Source organism: Indicator indicator, chromosome 21 (genome assembly GCF_027791375.1).
Source record: "Indicator indicator isolate 239-I01 chromosome 21, UM_Iind_1.1, whole genome shotgun sequence".
Lineage (NCBI taxonomy): Eukaryota > Metazoa > Chordata > Aves > Piciformes > Indicatoridae > Indicator > Indicator indicator.
In genome coordinates, this window is record NC_072030.1 from 18466979 (window position 1) to 18483604 (window position 16626).

The 16626-nt window shown below is 47.5% G+C and overlaps 1 protein-coding gene across 1 annotated transcript in view; it reads right to left on the reverse strand.

Annotated features, from left to right (window-relative positions):
- Positions 1-16626, reverse strand: part of ABTB2 (ankyrin repeat and BTB domain containing 2) — a 120092-nt gene that overhangs the window by 45735 nt on the left and 57731 nt on the right. The window contains exon 2 of the mRNA XM_054390478.1: positions 1243-1389. Within this exon, the coding sequence (XP_054246453.1) occupies positions 1243-1389 (147 nt within the window). The remainder of the gene's footprint in view (positions 1-1242; positions 1390-16626) is intronic.

Consider the following 16626-nt stretch of genomic DNA (forward strand, 5'->3'; position numbering starts at 1 on the left):
AAACGTTGCAAGGGGAAAAGTAGACCAGGAAAACACAAATCATTTTTGTTTACTTTAAAGGGGCTTTGTGAGTAGTCTAGGAATGGAACATTTCATTTGGTTAGCATTAAGAAGGAAGGATATGAACAAGTTTTTGTTACCAAAGTGCTCTCAGAATTTTTTCCCCCCACTTTTTGTTTTTGAAGTAACCAAAAAGCTTTTCCCTGAATTCCAGCACCCTTGACATTTCCACTGCACAAGCACTCAGAGAGAGAACTCTTTGGTGTCTCAAGGAGGTGCCACTGCTGCACTCCACAAATGTACAAGAAACCCTCCAGAAGCATCTAGGCAGTTTGAAACTGGAGCAGGTAGATTTAGGTTGGGCATCAGGACAAAGTTCTTTACTGTGAGGGTGGTAAAACATTAGTGCAGGCTGCCCAGGGATGTGGTTGAGGTCCCATCCCTGGAGACATTCAAGATCAGACTCAATGTGGCTCTGGGCAGCCTGATCTAGTTGGGGATGTCCCTGCTGACTGCAGGGGGTTGGACAAGATGAGCTTTGAGGGTCCCTTCCAACCCACAATCTGTAAACATGTGAAAGATGATGAGAGGACTGAACAGCTACCTTTGGAGCAAGGCTGAGAGCTGGGTCTGTCTAGCCTGGAGAAAAGAGACTGAGCAGGGAGCTCATTAATGCTGATCAGTAGCTAAAGGTGAGTGCCAGGCAGATGGAGACAGACACTTCTCAGGAGTGTTCAGAGACAGGACAAGGAGCAGTGGGCACAACATGCAACACAGGAGGCTCCACATAAATGTAAAGAAAAAAATCTTTCCTTGGAGAGCAGCAGAGCTCTGGAGCAGGCTGCCATGGGGTTGTGCAGTCTCCAGCCTTGGAGGCATTCCAAACCCACCTGGATGTGTTCCTGTGTGATTTACTCTAGCAGGGGTGTTGGGACTGGATGATCTCCAGAGGTCCCTTCCAGAATCCACCACACTGTGATTCTGTGTGAGACATCCATCTTCTGTCTGCACTAAGGCCAATAACCACCTACAGGCTTGAACAGCCACACCTGCTGCATCTCTCAGGCCAAGTAAACATAAAGCAGCTTAAGGAAGCAACTTGCTTTTCACTGCCAGTGCCATCAGACAGCTAAATCTTACCCCACATTAACCAAAACTCCTCTCACACTGCCAGCAGCCACTGACCAGCAGTGAGGGACTGCCTCTCCTGCTTCCCCATGAAGCCCACGTTTGATTACTTACTCAGCTCAGAGATGCTTCCAACACAAGTTGCCAGCAGGGATTGCTCCAAAGTTCGGAGTTCCAGCTGAGCATAAGCATCAGCTCGTCCATCAGTGCCCACAGAGCCATCGTTGTATGGGCTGAAGTAGGCAGGCAGAGAGAGCACACCTGGGGGGAGAGCAAAGAACAGCCCTGTCACAAGTGATTGGCAGCAGAGGAAAGGCAAATCTTCCCTACTGCTGCTCTCAGCAGACACCTGAGCACCTCTGCACCTTTGCCGGTGGGGACTTGGGGTCTTTCAAACAGTTCCAATAAAACAGTGCTGACAATACCACTGGAGTAGCTGAAAGAGTGAAAACCAGGCTCTAGGGAGTGAGGCTGGATGTTTCCACAGCCTTTAAAAAACTAGAAACAAATTGCAGTTGAGATAAACCTACATGAAAAGATTCAGTGAAGCCTCTCATATTGTTTATGCAACAACTCAGCTGTATGCAGGCAGCTTGCTCTGCAACAGCTGTATGCAGATTGCTGGATAGAAAGGCCTGGGTTTGGAGGTGTGGAAGATAATCTCAAGGTAAATGGGTAGCTGCAGCCCTTGCCACTCTAAAAACAAAGCCATGGGCTCTGCCAGCTCTTTGAACCTGCAGTTTTTCTACATGTGCCAACCTCTGGGAACGCCAAACTGCGCCCACGGGTTCTGAGGTTGAGTAGATCTTCATCTCTGTAAATGACCTCTGCAGCAGAGAGGGATGGGGAAGGTAATTGCGCTGCACACACATTCCCCACACCCCCCTCCCCCCCTTCCACTGCAGCTTCTTGCACACACAGATGCACAGTAACTGAACAGCACAAGGGATCTGCAAGGCAGTTTTTTGCAGTTATTGGGACCCCGTCCTGCTTTGGGAGTTGGCTGGAAAATTAGAGACCATTTGGGTGAGTTAGCTCAGAATGGAAGCTGCTGGGAAGTCTAAGGATGCTACAAAGCCCTTGGCATACAGGCTGGAACAACGTGGAGGCCAGCCTCTTCTCCCAGGTAACGAGTGATAGGATGAGAGGAAACAGCCTCAAGTTGCAGCAGGGGAGCTGTAGATTAGATCTTAGGGAAAATTTCTTCACCAGAAGGGTCTCAGGGCACTGGAACAGGCTGCCCAGGAGTGGTGAAGTCAACATCCCTGGAGGTGTTTAAAAGCCATTTGGGTGAGGAAGCTGGGAACATGGCCTAGCAGTCGTGGTTATGGTTGGACTCAATGATTTTGAAATCTTTTCCAACCAGACAATTTTATGATTCCATGGCTTCAGACAAGGACACTTACAGCCACAACTGCCTGTGGCAGTTCCCACATGCCGTAAGATGAGCCGGCGGGGAAGACGACCGGCCTGGATGAGCAAAGAGCTCCTGAAGGATTTAAGGGAAAAAAAGAGGGTTTATCGCCTTTGGAAAGGGGGGGAAGGCAACTAGTGATATGTTTAAGGATGTTAGATCATGTAGAAGAAAAATTAGAGAGGCAAAAGCACAGTTAGAAATTAAACTGGCCGCTTCTGTGAAAGACAACAAAAAGCATTTTTATAAATATATTAATGCTAAAAAGAGGGGCAAGAGGAGCCTCCACTCTTTATTGGATGTGGAGGGTAACATTGTAACTAAGGATGAGGAGAAGGCTGAGATTCTAAATACCTTCTTTGCCTCCATTTTCAACAGTAAGGCAGGAGGACTTCAGGATAACTGGCCTCCTGAGCTGGTTGATGGGGTCAAGGAGCAGTGTTGTACTCCTGAAATCCATGTGGAATTAGTTCGAGACTTGTTGAGTCACTTGGATATTCACAAGTCCATGGGACCTGATGGGATTCATCCTAGGGTGCTGAAAGAGCTGGCAGATGAGCTGGCCAAGCCTCTCTCCATCATTTTCCACCAGTCCTGGCTCACTGGAGAGGTCCCAGAAGACTGGAAACTGGCCAATGTGACACCCATCCACAAGAAGGGACAGACAGAAGAACCTGGGAACTACAGGCCTGTCAGCCTGACCTCAGTGCCAGGGAAAATCATGGAGCAGATTGTCTTGGGGGCAATCACTGCGCACCTGAAGGATAGCCAAGGAATCAGGCCCAGCCAACATGGATTTAGGAAGGGCAGGTCCTTCCTCACCAACCTGATCTCCTTCCATGATCAGGTGACCAGCCTGGTGGACGTGGGAAAGGCTGTGGATGTAGTCTACCTGGACTTCAGCAAGGCCTTTGACACTGTCCCCCACAGCAAACTCCTGGCCAAGCTGTCAGCCTGTGGCTTGGACAGCAGCACTCTGCACTGGGTTAGGAACTGGCTGGAGGGCAGAGCCCAGAGAGTGGTGGTGAATGGTGTCACATCCAGCTGGCAGCCTGTCACTAGTGGTGTCCCCCAGGGATCAGTGCTGGGCCCCATCCTGTTCAATATCTTTATTGATGATCTGGATGAGGGGATTGAGTCCATCATCAGTAAATTTGCAGATGACACCAAGCTGGGAGCAGATGTTGATCTGTTAGAAGGTAGAAGGGCTCTGCAGAGGGACCTTGCCAGGCTGGACAGATGGGCAGAGTCCAACATGATGGCATTCAACAAATCCAAGTGCCAGGTGCTGCACTTCGGCCACAACAACCCCATGCAGAGCTACAGGCTGGGGTCAGAGTGGCTGGAGAGCAGTCAGGTGGAAAGGGACCTGGGGGTACTGGTTGACAGCCGCCTGAACATGAGCCAGCAGTGTGCCCAGGTGGCCAAGAGAGCCAATGGCATCCTGGCCTGCATCAGGCATAGTGTGGCCAGCAGGAGCAGGGAGGTCATTGTACCCCTGTACACAGCACTGGTTAGGCCACACCTTGAGTACTGTGTCCAGTTCTGGGCCCCTCAGTTTAGGAAAGATGTTGAATTGCTGGAGCATGTCCAGAGAAGGGCAACGAGGCTGGGGAGAGGCCTTGAGCACAAGCCCTGTGAGGAGAGGCTGAGGGAGCTGGGACTGTTTAGCCTGGAGAAGAGGAGGCTCAGGGGAGACCTCATTGCTGTCTACAACTACCTGAAGGGAGGTTGTAGCCAGAAGGGGTTTGGTCTCTTCTCCCAGGCAACCAGCACCAGAACAAGAGGACACAGTCTCAAGCTGTGCCAGGGGAGGTTTAGGCTGGAGGTGAGGAGAAAGTTCTTCACAGAGAGAGTGGTTGGCCATTGGAATGTGCTGCCCAGGGAGGTGGTGGAGTCGCCATCCCTGGAGGTGTTCAAGAGGGGATTGGACGTGGCACTTGGTGCCATGGTTTAGATAGGCATGAGGTGTAGGGTGACAGGTTGGACTCAATGATCCTTGAGGTCTCTTCCAACCTTCCTGATTCTATTCTATTCTCTTACTCTGCTGAATCCTTTACTTCTGCCTTCAGCTTCGAGCATGCACAGCCATGCTGATGTATTTCATTTCCTTCCCACCCTCACCTTCTGACCCTGGTTCAGTTTCAGACATGGAGACACCTCACCCCTGCTGCAGTGACCTCCAGTCACATAGGTGCTGTGAATTCTTGTCAAACAAAGCCCTGCCAGCCGGGAGGCAGCACCTTGTGCCAGACCTTTGTTTCTTTGTCTCAGTGTTTTCTTTTGAAATTTCATGCTGAACTGATCTCTCCTACCCTTTTCACATCCTCCTTGCATCCTGCTTGGTGGTAAAAATCCAAGGGCTGCATCAAAAACTTCCTGGAGGCTTTGAGGATAAGGGAATAATTTATCCTGTGGTGGTTCTTCACTGTACATCACTGTTAGCTAATGGAGAAAGCTCTGCCAGTGCCCTCTGCAACCTGAATAATTAGGAAGTGGAGGCTTTAAGGGCTAACACAAGCGATGCATGCAAACTACAAGAGCTTGCTTCAAAAACACTCCAGCCTCCTATACAGAGCTGAAGCCACTTCCTTTTCCATGTTAAGGCTGTGAAAGGATGTTTTAAGGACATATGGATTGAATTTATGGCAGAGGAAAGATGAAAATAGACTGATTTGTCAAAAGTTTCAGCTGGAGACATAATTCTACAGTAGGGAAAACAGAAACTGGCAGTTACATAATGAAGCCAGGCAGAGAAGGGGGGGGGGGGGGGGGGGGGAAAGAGGGGGGAGGCTCATTTTCTCTGGCAGGCAGTTTTGGTTGGTTCTGTTTTCTAACAAGGAATTAAACAAAAATTTGCAGAATGATTTCAGCTGGCTCACAAACGAAACAGCCTTTTCTCAGTTCCTCAGTTAGCAGTTTTCCAGGTGCTGTGGGGAAGAGGAAACAGGGCTGATTTATTTACTATTGGAAAGAAAATCCCCTGTACCAGATAGCTGTGGACAAGATTTATGTTCTTGTCTGCCCTGGGACAGCTGAGGAATATCCTCAGTGAACAAGACAGAAATAAGGATCTTACTGAGACTCTGGCCACCTGCCAGAGCCCAGTGATGCCACCTGGGATTCTCCCTGGGATGGCAGTGGGGTATGAATCAGCCTCTCTTTACACCACATCTCCTGAAACCTGGCAGGTCTCAATAGGGCTGAACAGACCTGGGAATGAGAACACAACTCCTGACACAGCTCTGAGACAGAGGGAGAGCAGTGACTGAACCTGCAGAGTGCCCCCAAAGGGCAGGACCTGCTCTGCTCCCACCCGGTTCAAGGAATTTGCAGTCCAAAGGTGCTACTAGGAATAAGTTCCTTGCTATGAGGGTGGTGGAACAGTGGAATGGGCTGCCGAGGGAGGGGATGGAGGTCCCACCCCTGAAGACGTTCAAGGTCAGGTTGTTTGGGGCCCTGAGCAACCTGCTCTAGTTGGGGATGAAGGCTGGATTGGATGACCTTGAAAGGTCTGTTCCAGGCCAAAGCATTCTGTGATTCTATGACGGTATAAACCACAGGGGAAGCTTCCATCTATTTGCCATTCCCTGCTCTGCACCTTTATAGCTGTGGCAACATTGCTTCCAGTCAGGGCTGGCTAAACAAACAAAACTAAGTGAAACAAACCAACTCACATCAAAACACTTTCTTGTCTGATCACCTCAGAACTGTCAATTTCTTTCCTGGCCTTTAAGAATGTGTTTTCCCTACAATCCAAGCCTGTGGAACAGCAGGTAATGACCCCACAGGAAGGACGCAGCACTGCTCTCACAGGCTTGTCTCTGGTGGGGGCTGGGCTGTGTTCCCTGGCTGCATCCTGGCATTCTGGTCACAACTGATTTATTTTTTTAATTGACCAAGTGTGGCATATTAAGAGCACAGACCCCTGAGGTATCTAGGAAGAGGACTTAGTGAGACTTGTGGACAGCTCAGGGAATGGTCAGGATCCCTTTATTGTCCCCACAGCTTCTACATCCTCAGCAGCAGCTGAAAGCAAGTCTGTTTCTAGCAGTACTCTTTCATCCTAGCCACACAAAACTTAATCTAGGTTAAGCATTTCAAACACTTCCACTACAGGGGTCAACAACAGATGTCCTTTACCCTGTCTGCTCTCTACCCCAGGACCTCCCAAGGTTTTGTTGTAATGAGCACGTCTGTTTCTTTACCAGAACCCTGTGTTTCAGACTCTGAAGTGATTAACTCGTTTTCTTCAATCCCCACAAGCAAGGTTTTAAGCATGGGATCCAAATCCAGGTGAAGTTAGTGAGACTCTGTTCCTCTAAGCATGGCTGAGAAGTCACCTCCTTAAGACTGGCAGGAGGCAGCCCCCTGCAGCAGCCTGATGGAAAGCACCTTTGTGCCATGAAGGCACAGCTGCTGAACAATTTAAATCCTCCTATTTCCACAGCCTTTGAAACAGCAGCTGGAAAGAAACCCAAATTTACTCTACCTCAGCTAATAGACCAAACCTGTTCACAGGCACTTGCTGCCAACCATCTTTAAAAGGCAGTCACGACTGGGTGAAATTTCAGTTCAGCAGTTCCTCAAACTCAATTATTTTCTGCTTGCCTCAATATTTTGGAATTGTTGTCTGCAATTTGATGCTTTTTAACCGAAAATGTTTCCATGGTCTGAGCTAGACCCAGGGAAAAGTCTGCTCACACTCCTGGAGAGCTTTCTGCTGTCAGAGGTTCTGTGGGAGGTTTGGCTGCAATGTGCTTGCTCCCAGGAGCAGGACTGTGCAAAACTCTGCTGTGGTTTCCTTCACCTGGGCCACAGGTCCAAGCCTCAACTGTGCAACTTCTGTAAGGAACTCTGGGTCCATCTCTGAGTGTTCCATCGTAATTCAGAGGCTGGCATCAAGTTCTGTTCTTTTGATACCAAGACACAAGTCAATATAGACTTTGACGTGAATTTTGTTTGAAGATTTGAATGTTTTAAAACCTTCTCTCAGTCTGTGGAGTTCCCACTCCATGCTGTGTGCATGGCACGTTCACAGCAAGAGCAGCCATCACTGTTACCTTGCTGTAATGATCTCCTCTCTGTTTTCTCTACCTCAATTTAAATCCTTCACTCCCTCATGATTAACTCATCAGCATTTGATGACTTTCAAATGCTTTCACGATGTCTGGAGGTTAAGATGGGGACTCTCAGATGGCAAAGGGTTAAGGAGGCTTGTTTGGAAAGCACTCACATTCTGCTGTGGGGATTCCTTGTGGAAGTTGCCCAGGATATTAACTCCCTTTCAGAAATGTGCTGGCTGTCTTCATGACAGGTTAGGCAAGGAATCAGGAATAAAATTAGGACAGGGATATACACTGCACACTACTGTGGTTTTTAATGAACCTAGCAAAGTCTACAAGACAATCCAATGTATATTGATTTCTCCCTTTGGTCAGAATTAAAACAGGTTAGAAACTATTTCTAAAAACCCTTAATACTGCAAAAAGCCACAAAAGTGGAGTCAGAACTGCTATAAAAATCTGCTGGGAAGCCAATGATAGGAGGGGGAAGCACCATCAGTGTACTGCTGCAGTACTTGTCTTGTGGTGAATTCCACGAGGAACATGCTGTGAGGTGAGAACAACAGCTGACCCCAGTGAACTGAGCTGTGACTTGGAAGGCCAAAACTTTGAAGGCAAATTACAGAATGGTCTAGGTTGGAAGGGACCTCCAGAGGCTATTCAGTCCAGGTTGTTCAGCCTGGAAAAGAGGAGGCTCTGGGGAGACCTAATAGCAGAGTGATAGGATACTGTAGTGATAGGATAAGGGTCAATGGCTTCAAACTAGAGCAGAGCAAATTTAGATTGGATGTTAGGAACAAGTTCTGCACCATGAGGGTAGTGGAACACTGGAATAGGTTGCCCAGGGAGGTGGTTGGAGCCCCATCCCTGGAGGTATTCAAATGAATATGACCTGACTACAAAGTGAACAGCCAAATCCCCTGGATGGAAACAGAGCCACTGAGACCCTCATCCAAGTGAGCTGCAGCTCCCACATTGGCACCTGACTGGGACATCAGGATGGCTGTCACTGCACACAAACTCTAAGTCTTCATGGCAAGGAGCATGCAAGGCTCTGCTTGGTTGTTATTCCCCACTCTACCAAGCAGCACACCACTACACAGTTCCTTCTTGCTGACCAGTTCAGAGCACCCAACACCAGCCAGAACTCATGGCAGCTGCTGGAGCTCTGTTGAACTGCTGCTGACCTGCCACAGCTAGGAAAGCTCAACCCTTCTTTAGTTTATGAAATGAGACAGGACCCTTCTGACAACACAAACAGTGCTTCCCACCTCTCAAAAAACAGAGTCTAAAGTGGTGCTGGTAGAGCTCACTCAAACAGAAACACACCAGGATCTATAATCAACTGCAGCCACTTTGTAGATGGTGAGAAAGGCTTGTGATCAGCAAACAATGCAACTGATTGCTCACATGCAGGAAAATGCTGTGGCTTCTGCTCTAAAGCAGGCAGGCAGCTCTTTCAGTTTGTCTCTGCCAGCAGGAAGAAAAATCAAACAGTTGCCTGTATCTGCATCCACATTAAACAGTAATCCTGTAATTGGAAACAGGAGGAAAAAGCAGAAAGGGAACCAGCTTCAAGCAGAGAGAAGATCTTGTAACCTCCTGCAAGTGCTCAACTGAATCTGCCCATTGCAGAGCTGCTGTCCTGCTTTGGCACTCCTGGACAGATCTGACTCACACAGCCCTCATGTGGGCTCCCTGGTTTTAGTCTAACTCCTTGTAGAGACAATGCCCCTTTTAGGTGAACAAAATGCAGCTTGCCTAGGCTTCAGGAATGTTATCATAGAATCAGAACTGTCAGGGTTGGAAGGGACCTCAAGGATCATCCACTTCCAGCTCCCCTGCCATGGGCAGGGACACCTCACACCACAGCAGGTTGCTCACAGCCACATCCAGCCTGGCTGCAAAAACCTCCATGGATGAGGCTTCCACCACCTCCCTGGGCAACCTGTGCCAGTCTCTCACCACCCTCATGGGGAAGAATTTCTTCCTAACATCCAATCTGAATCTGCCCTTTTCTAGTTTTGCTCCATTCCCCCCAGTCCTATCACTCCCTGACACCCTAAAAAGTCCCTCCCCAGCTTTCAACTCTGTGTCATCTTAAAGCATGCAGGCTGGTCCTCCACACAGGACAGAATGTCAACAGACACTGACACACTGGCAGCATCAAACCACCCCCAGGCAGAGTTTCAAAGCACTCACAAAGATCTGCTACTGATTTTCCAGGATCAAGGACACTGCAGCACCTCATGGCCCAAGAGCAGGGGAAGCAACAATATTATGTGAGCTGCACCATCACCCTGCCACAGAAAAAGCAGAACCCTGCTGATGGGCACTACAAATACCAACACTACCTCCCTACTCCTAGGTTACTACCTGTGCCCTGTCTTCACCCCACCCTTGCAAATGACTGACTTGCTTCCCCTGACTTCTGCTCTGAAAATGGTGAAAGGGGCTGGAAGTTGGAGAGCAGAAGGACTATGACATTTTAATCCAGCTGTGACACAGATGATTGTGAGTGACTATGAATGCAGGAGAAAGGCTTTGGGGTTGTACTGAGTCAGTATTTCCTGACTCATCAATCCCACTTCCATATCCCTGTGGTCTTCTGGACAACCAGGAACCTGGCTTGGCCCCAAGTCCTTAATTGAGCATAAGCACAAGGGAACATATCCTCAGCTTGTCTTGTAATGACTGCCAAAAAACACAGCCAATTTTATCTGCAGCAGCAGCACACTTTGCAAGATAAAAGATATTAGTAGTTCTGTGAGATAGTGACTGTCCCCATTCCCATTCCTAGATGGAGAAACAGAGACAAAAGGCAAGGAAGCAACTACCAAGCTCATGCAGCAGAAACAGCTCTGTGCAACTCCCAGTTCAGAATCCCTGTGCCATTATATCTTGCCTGGATGAAAGCATCCAACACAGAGCCATTGCTCTCTAAACCTGGATCCAGAGACTGGAAACAAGTGGCATGACTGCAAGGCTTTAGTCTGGGTTTGTAGAGCCACACCAGACTAACACTGGTGGAGAGATAAAACTGGTAGGTGTTTCTAGGACTTCATTTTCAGGATCCAGTAAGGAGCATTAAGGAGAAAACCTCATAGTGGGCTATAAATAACAGTGGGGGGAAATCCACAAAAAGCCAGAAAGGAAATTTCATGAGGCATGGTAATAAATAGGTTACAAACACTGTGAAAGAAACACAAAACCTGAGTGCTGTGCCCAAGAATGACTGTGGTCCAAGAGGCTTAGCATTAATTACTTGTGAAAAGCCCAACCAGTTTCCTCAGTGTCCCAGTTCACTTAGCTGGAAAATGGGGATGTTGCTTCATTCCTCTTAAGGATGCTATAACAGAGGCAGCATTCTTGCTTCATTCCTCACTCTCACCTTACTCCTCCATGCTTCTCAACATCTCAGCAGCATCCCCATTGCCCATAGGGGCCAACAGCACAGTTTTTGTCCCTTAGCAACACTCCATCCTTCATTCACTCAGCCCTTTTTACCTTCACCAATTCCAAAGGTCTGAGACACAGCTGCTCCTGAGGTGGACACAATATTGTGACAATGAGCAACTCCACCCCAGTGGAACTTACAACACAAGCAGAGAAGCTTTACCCAACTGAGAGGGTTGAGAAAGGCAAAACGGATTTTAGGCTAACAGAGATTCCAATGTGAATACAATATTGGGAGAGTTATTCTGACAAATATGGGGAAAATACCATGGGAAATGATAAAGAATCATGGAATGGTTTGGGTTGGAAGGGACCAAGATCACCTAGTTCCAACCCCCTGCACAGCATACAGATGTGTAACAGAAACATAGGAAAGCTAGAAACCAAACTACAACAGGTAGACAATAACTCCAGAGACAAAAAATCCTTTAGCAGAATTACTTTGGGATTAGAAACCTTAGGGAGAAGAGATTTGTATCACCTTCTCCATCCTTGGAATTCTTTAGAAGTCTCCAATGTAGTAAAACCAAATTCATTGAGTAATCCATGGGGCTGCAGTAACTGCAGGCACCAAGTAGAGCCCTCATACCCTCTACAATGCCCTCTTCTAATCCAGTCCTCATTGTTCACTGTCCTTCCTGAAATATGGTCTTTGAATCATGCCCAGTTCTCCAGATGTGGTCTGACTGAGCTCTTTGTGCATGCCATAATGACCTCTCTTTACTTGTCTTCAATTCTTCTATTTATACATCCCATGATCTGTGTGCTTGCCAAGCACAAAGAGGATAGCAAAATTATATCCTCTGTCCCTCCCAGTTCCTTTTCTTAGGGCAAGTCTAGAAGGAGAACCTGACTAGGGCAGCACTGCAGAATAATGTCCTGCAATCCCTTCTCAGCTATTCCCAAGTAGTCTTTTCAAAGTGCTCACTCTACATGACCCCTACCCAGCCACCTTGTATACAGGTGAGCTGCTGGTGAGACAAAATCTACCCAAGACACTCCTTGCTGCAGCAAACATGCCGTTAAAATAGAATTGTGGAAATCCTGGTCACTTAATAATAAACATAGACTACAATTACATCAGTTAATGATTTAAAATATCAGAGCATCATAAGAGCTGTTTATGTCACACTTGGGAGAAAGCCAGGAGGAAATAGGACCTCAACTGCTGCTCCTGCAGCTGGCTCAGGGCAATCCCAGGCACCAATACAGGCTGGGCAGGGACTGGCTTGAGAGCAGCCCTGAAGAACAGGACTTGGGGGTGCTGGGGGATGAGAAGCTCACCAGGAGCCAGCAGTGAGCACTTGCAGCCCAGAGAGCCAAGCAGCACTGCTGCAAGAGAAGTGTGGCCAGCAGGGCCAGGGAGGGGATTCTCCCCCTCTGCTCCACTCTGCTGAGACCACACCTGGAGCTCTGTGTCCAGGTCTGGAGCCTCTGTTACAGGAAGGATCTGGAGGTGCTGGAAAGTGTCCAGAGAAGGGCCACGAGGATGAGCAGAGGGCTGGAGCTGCTCTGCTCTGGAGACAGACTGAGAGAGTTGGGGTTGTGCAGTCTGGAGAAGAGAAGGCTCCCAGGAGACCTTCTGGTGGCCTTCCAGGATCTGAAGGGAGCTACAAGAAAGCTGGGGAGGGACTTTTGAGGGTGTCAGGGAGTGATAGGACTGGGGGGAATGGAGCAAAACTAGAAATGGGGAGATTCAGATGGGATGTTAGGAAGAAATTCTTCCCCATGAGGGTGGTGAGAGACTGGCACAGGTTGCCCAGGGAGGTGGTGGAAGCCTCATCCCTGAAGGTTTTTGCAGCCAGGCTGGATGTGGCTGTGAGCAACCTGCTGTGGTGTGAGGTGTCCCTGCCCATGGCAGGGGATTGGAACTGGCTCATCCTTGAGGTCCCTTCCAACTCTAACCATTCTATGATTCCTAAAGGACTGGTCCCTTTTAGACAACTCAAGGATTGTCTCCACCAGCACCACTGCCCCTCTGATGCACAGCTGCACAGTTTGGGCTTTGCAGGGTGAAATCTGCATCTGTCACTCAGCATCAAATTGAAATTTTATCTAAGTGAAACAGTGCAGTCCTGAGACTGTAAAGCCTGACCTCAAGAGGGCAAGGCTCGGAGGCTTGCTTGGATGATCACAGGCATTCCATGCCTGCAGAGCAAAGTGATTCAGGTTTTGAGTCACTGGGCAGACACAACACAGCTCTGGATGGGTGGAACCTGGGTAGCTTACAAGAGGAAAAACAGTGCATAGTAGATTTGATACCTAAGGTTTAATCTCCACTCTTTTTATCAGTGTAGCTACAGTCAATTGCCCACAGCAGCATTTACACACATGAGCAGTTTATGAATCACAACCTTTGTCATTTTCAGCCCAAAACTGCCTGGAGCCCAACATTAGCTTTGATGAGCACAAGTTTTTTGGGACAAGTATCAGCACAACCCCCCCAGACAGATAACAATGTTTGTGTTTGACAGGCACCACTGGACAGAGTTTGCTATCCCAGAGTATTTTGATAGCTCTAAATGCCAGCAACAATTCTATCTCAAAACAGAAGCTATTCCTCTATTCGTTTTTATTTCGTCAAACACACACTTGGGAGTATTTGGTAGGTTTTTTCCCACAGTACAGAAAATCAGTCTCTTATTAATAACAGCATTTTGCAACCTTCTGCTTCCTCACATCAAAGCAGCCCAGAGATCTTGTCAACAATGACTAATTGTTCAGAGACTCAGAAGTGGAGTGGAGGAATTCCACTTATTCACAAACTGCTGAATTTTGCTCTCTGTCTTTGCAACACCTCAGCCTGTTTCTCACATCACTTGTGGTACTGATGGACCATCTCCTCCCATCAACATGGCATGATGCAGGCCTCTTGCTCTGGCTTCTAGCACCTATTTACTCTCTGCTCCTGCATCTCCATTCTTCTTTATTGTCCTGCTCAACACAAGAGTTAGATACAAGACCTATTCTTGAATGTACTCTTGAGGGGTAGTGACACTGAAAGAATTTGGCAACGTTTGTAAAGCCAGCAATAGAATAAACCAACTCCACTCCAGGGCTCTAGGCTGTCTCTCTTTGAAATGCATGTCCAAGTCTAAGGCTCTCAGTTGCAGCCATTTACAGTTTGTATGAAAGGCAAAATTTGTACACTTCCATTAGAGCCCTAAATATAACTGCCCTCAGCAAGAATTCACTTCTCACACAGTACCTCTTTGAATTTTGTTTTCAAAAGGATGCTGTTGCCAGTGTATTATTTATAGACATTTATGTTAAGATCTAAACACTTGGGCAGGAAACCAACTCAGATTAATGGATCCCCAGCACTGTTTTGGAACTAAATAAGCTCAGAAGAAAGTCAGGTGGGCTTTTTTTTTTTTTTTTGTTAATTCTAGAACAGTTTTGGTTTGTTTTTTTTGCACAAGAATAAGAAGCGGTAATGTTTACAGTGCTAGACTCATGGCTCCTGGATGAATCTGGAAACACTACCAGCACATCTTGGTGAGACACTGGCACAGGTTGCCCAGGGAGGTGCCCAGGAAACCTCATCCCTGGAGGCTTTTAAGGCCAAGCTAGATGTGGCTCTGAGCAATCTGATCTGGTGTGAGGTGTCCCTGCCCAGGGCAGGGGGGTTGGAAGTAGATGATCCTTGAGGTCCCTTCCAACCCTGACAATTCTATGATTCTATGTTTAGTCCAAATTACTTTATTAGCACTTGGAACAAATTACTTGTTGAGGTGACCTCCACCTCAGGATGTTGAGATGATGAAAAAAATGGGGGAAATTGCCTTATGGCAGAAGCACAAAAGAAAGTATTTCTTCAAGCAAGACAGGCTCTTGTTGCTTTACAATGCTGAGCACACCCTGGGACACTGACAGTGTCCCTAGGACAAATAAGACTGCACAGCTCAGGGAGCAAGCACACACCTGCCAGAACAGCTTTGGCAAGAGCACAGCCAGCAGCTCTCCAGAGACCAAAGTGGTTCTTGTCACAGACAATAAGCACAAAGAGCATTGTGATTTTGTGCCCAGAATTCCTACCACAACAATTTTCCTTACCTGGTATGGAATCCTTGCTGCTAACTGCAAAGTGAAGTGGCAATTCCTGCACTTTGGCCAGAGGGGCAGCTCAGCCCCATTCCCATCACTGAGTATATCACAGAATGTTAGGGGCTGGAAGGGACCTCGAAAGCTCATCCAGTCCACCCCCCCTGCCTCCCCGATGGCACTGCTGGCAAATCCTGTTGGACCTGAGGTGTAGCAAACAAACTCTGGAATATCTACCTGCTTACCTGTGGCTGCCTGGGCCACTCTTGCCAATACCCTTCAAGATCAGGAAGCCAATTACCTCTCAGGTAATCCTGAAAGATGTTGTGCTAAAATAACTAACTTGCTGAGGGTCAGAGCCAGGGGCGATTCCAACAGCACAGCAACCTCTCACCAGCAGTGAGCAGAAGGACCCAAGCCCACTGCCAACAGCAACAGCAGGCAGGTTTTACCACTTCGCACCCCTCTCCCCCTTTTTGGGCAGCACCCATTTCCAACAACAAATGAGCCTGCTCCTAAGTGTGAAGGTATTCCTACAGCAGCATCTCACACACAGGTGGTGAAGATTAAGATTCCAGAGTACTTCCTACAATTCTTAGCAAAATAATGGAAGCACTCAAGAGGAAGATCCTTTCACTGCTGAAAAATAGCTGGGAAAACTTCTCTTTCCTTTTTCTTTTTTTTAAATAAGTGATCATAACATTAGCTCTGTCTATAAAATTTCCACAGTCATTAGGCTGTAAAATGAAATTCGTATTGATTGTGTTGGCTCCCTGCTGGACCCAGACTATGCTGCAGTTCTCTCTTCCGACAGCAACCTGCAGCATCCCGTGGCAGTTTTAGGCTGATGCCCAGGAAGTCTTCCACAGCTTGAGTAGAAGGTGGCAGAATGTAAATAAATCACCATTGGATGGGAAAGAAAAATACTGATAGGGTCTAAATAATTAATATAACTGATAACTAACATTGGTCTGATAACTAACAAAATTAGTTGTGTAAACTCATTTTCTCTCTTTTTGGCTTCTTTCACACCCAATGGTAATTCATTTACATCCTACCATCTTCTGTTCAAGCTGTGGAAAATTTCCTAGGCATCAGCCTAAAACTGCCACACAGCCCTACTGCTGCAGAGCAGAGATGCACAGCATGAAAGTACTTGAAAACCAGAATATCCCTACCACATAAATAACCTCACACCACATCAGTAATCACTGCTTAGATCCAGCTGTTTGTATGCGACCACTAGATCCCAGTAACAGTCATACATTTGACTATTGCCAAGGAAAAATAACCTGAGAAGGATTTATCATGGAGCACAGCAAAAGCTAGAACCATGGCAGATGCAGATTTGAGGAGGCTCAACTGAGAATGCTTTTTGTCCTCAAGTGGCACTTCCTTCCTTTCACTAAATTATTGAAGCAAAGGTTCCAGTAAGAGGCTGGAGATAAAGCAGGAGAAGCTGGTAAAGGCTAAAGGTGCAGCTTCCACTTAGGGAATTGCAAATGCAGATAGGAGTAA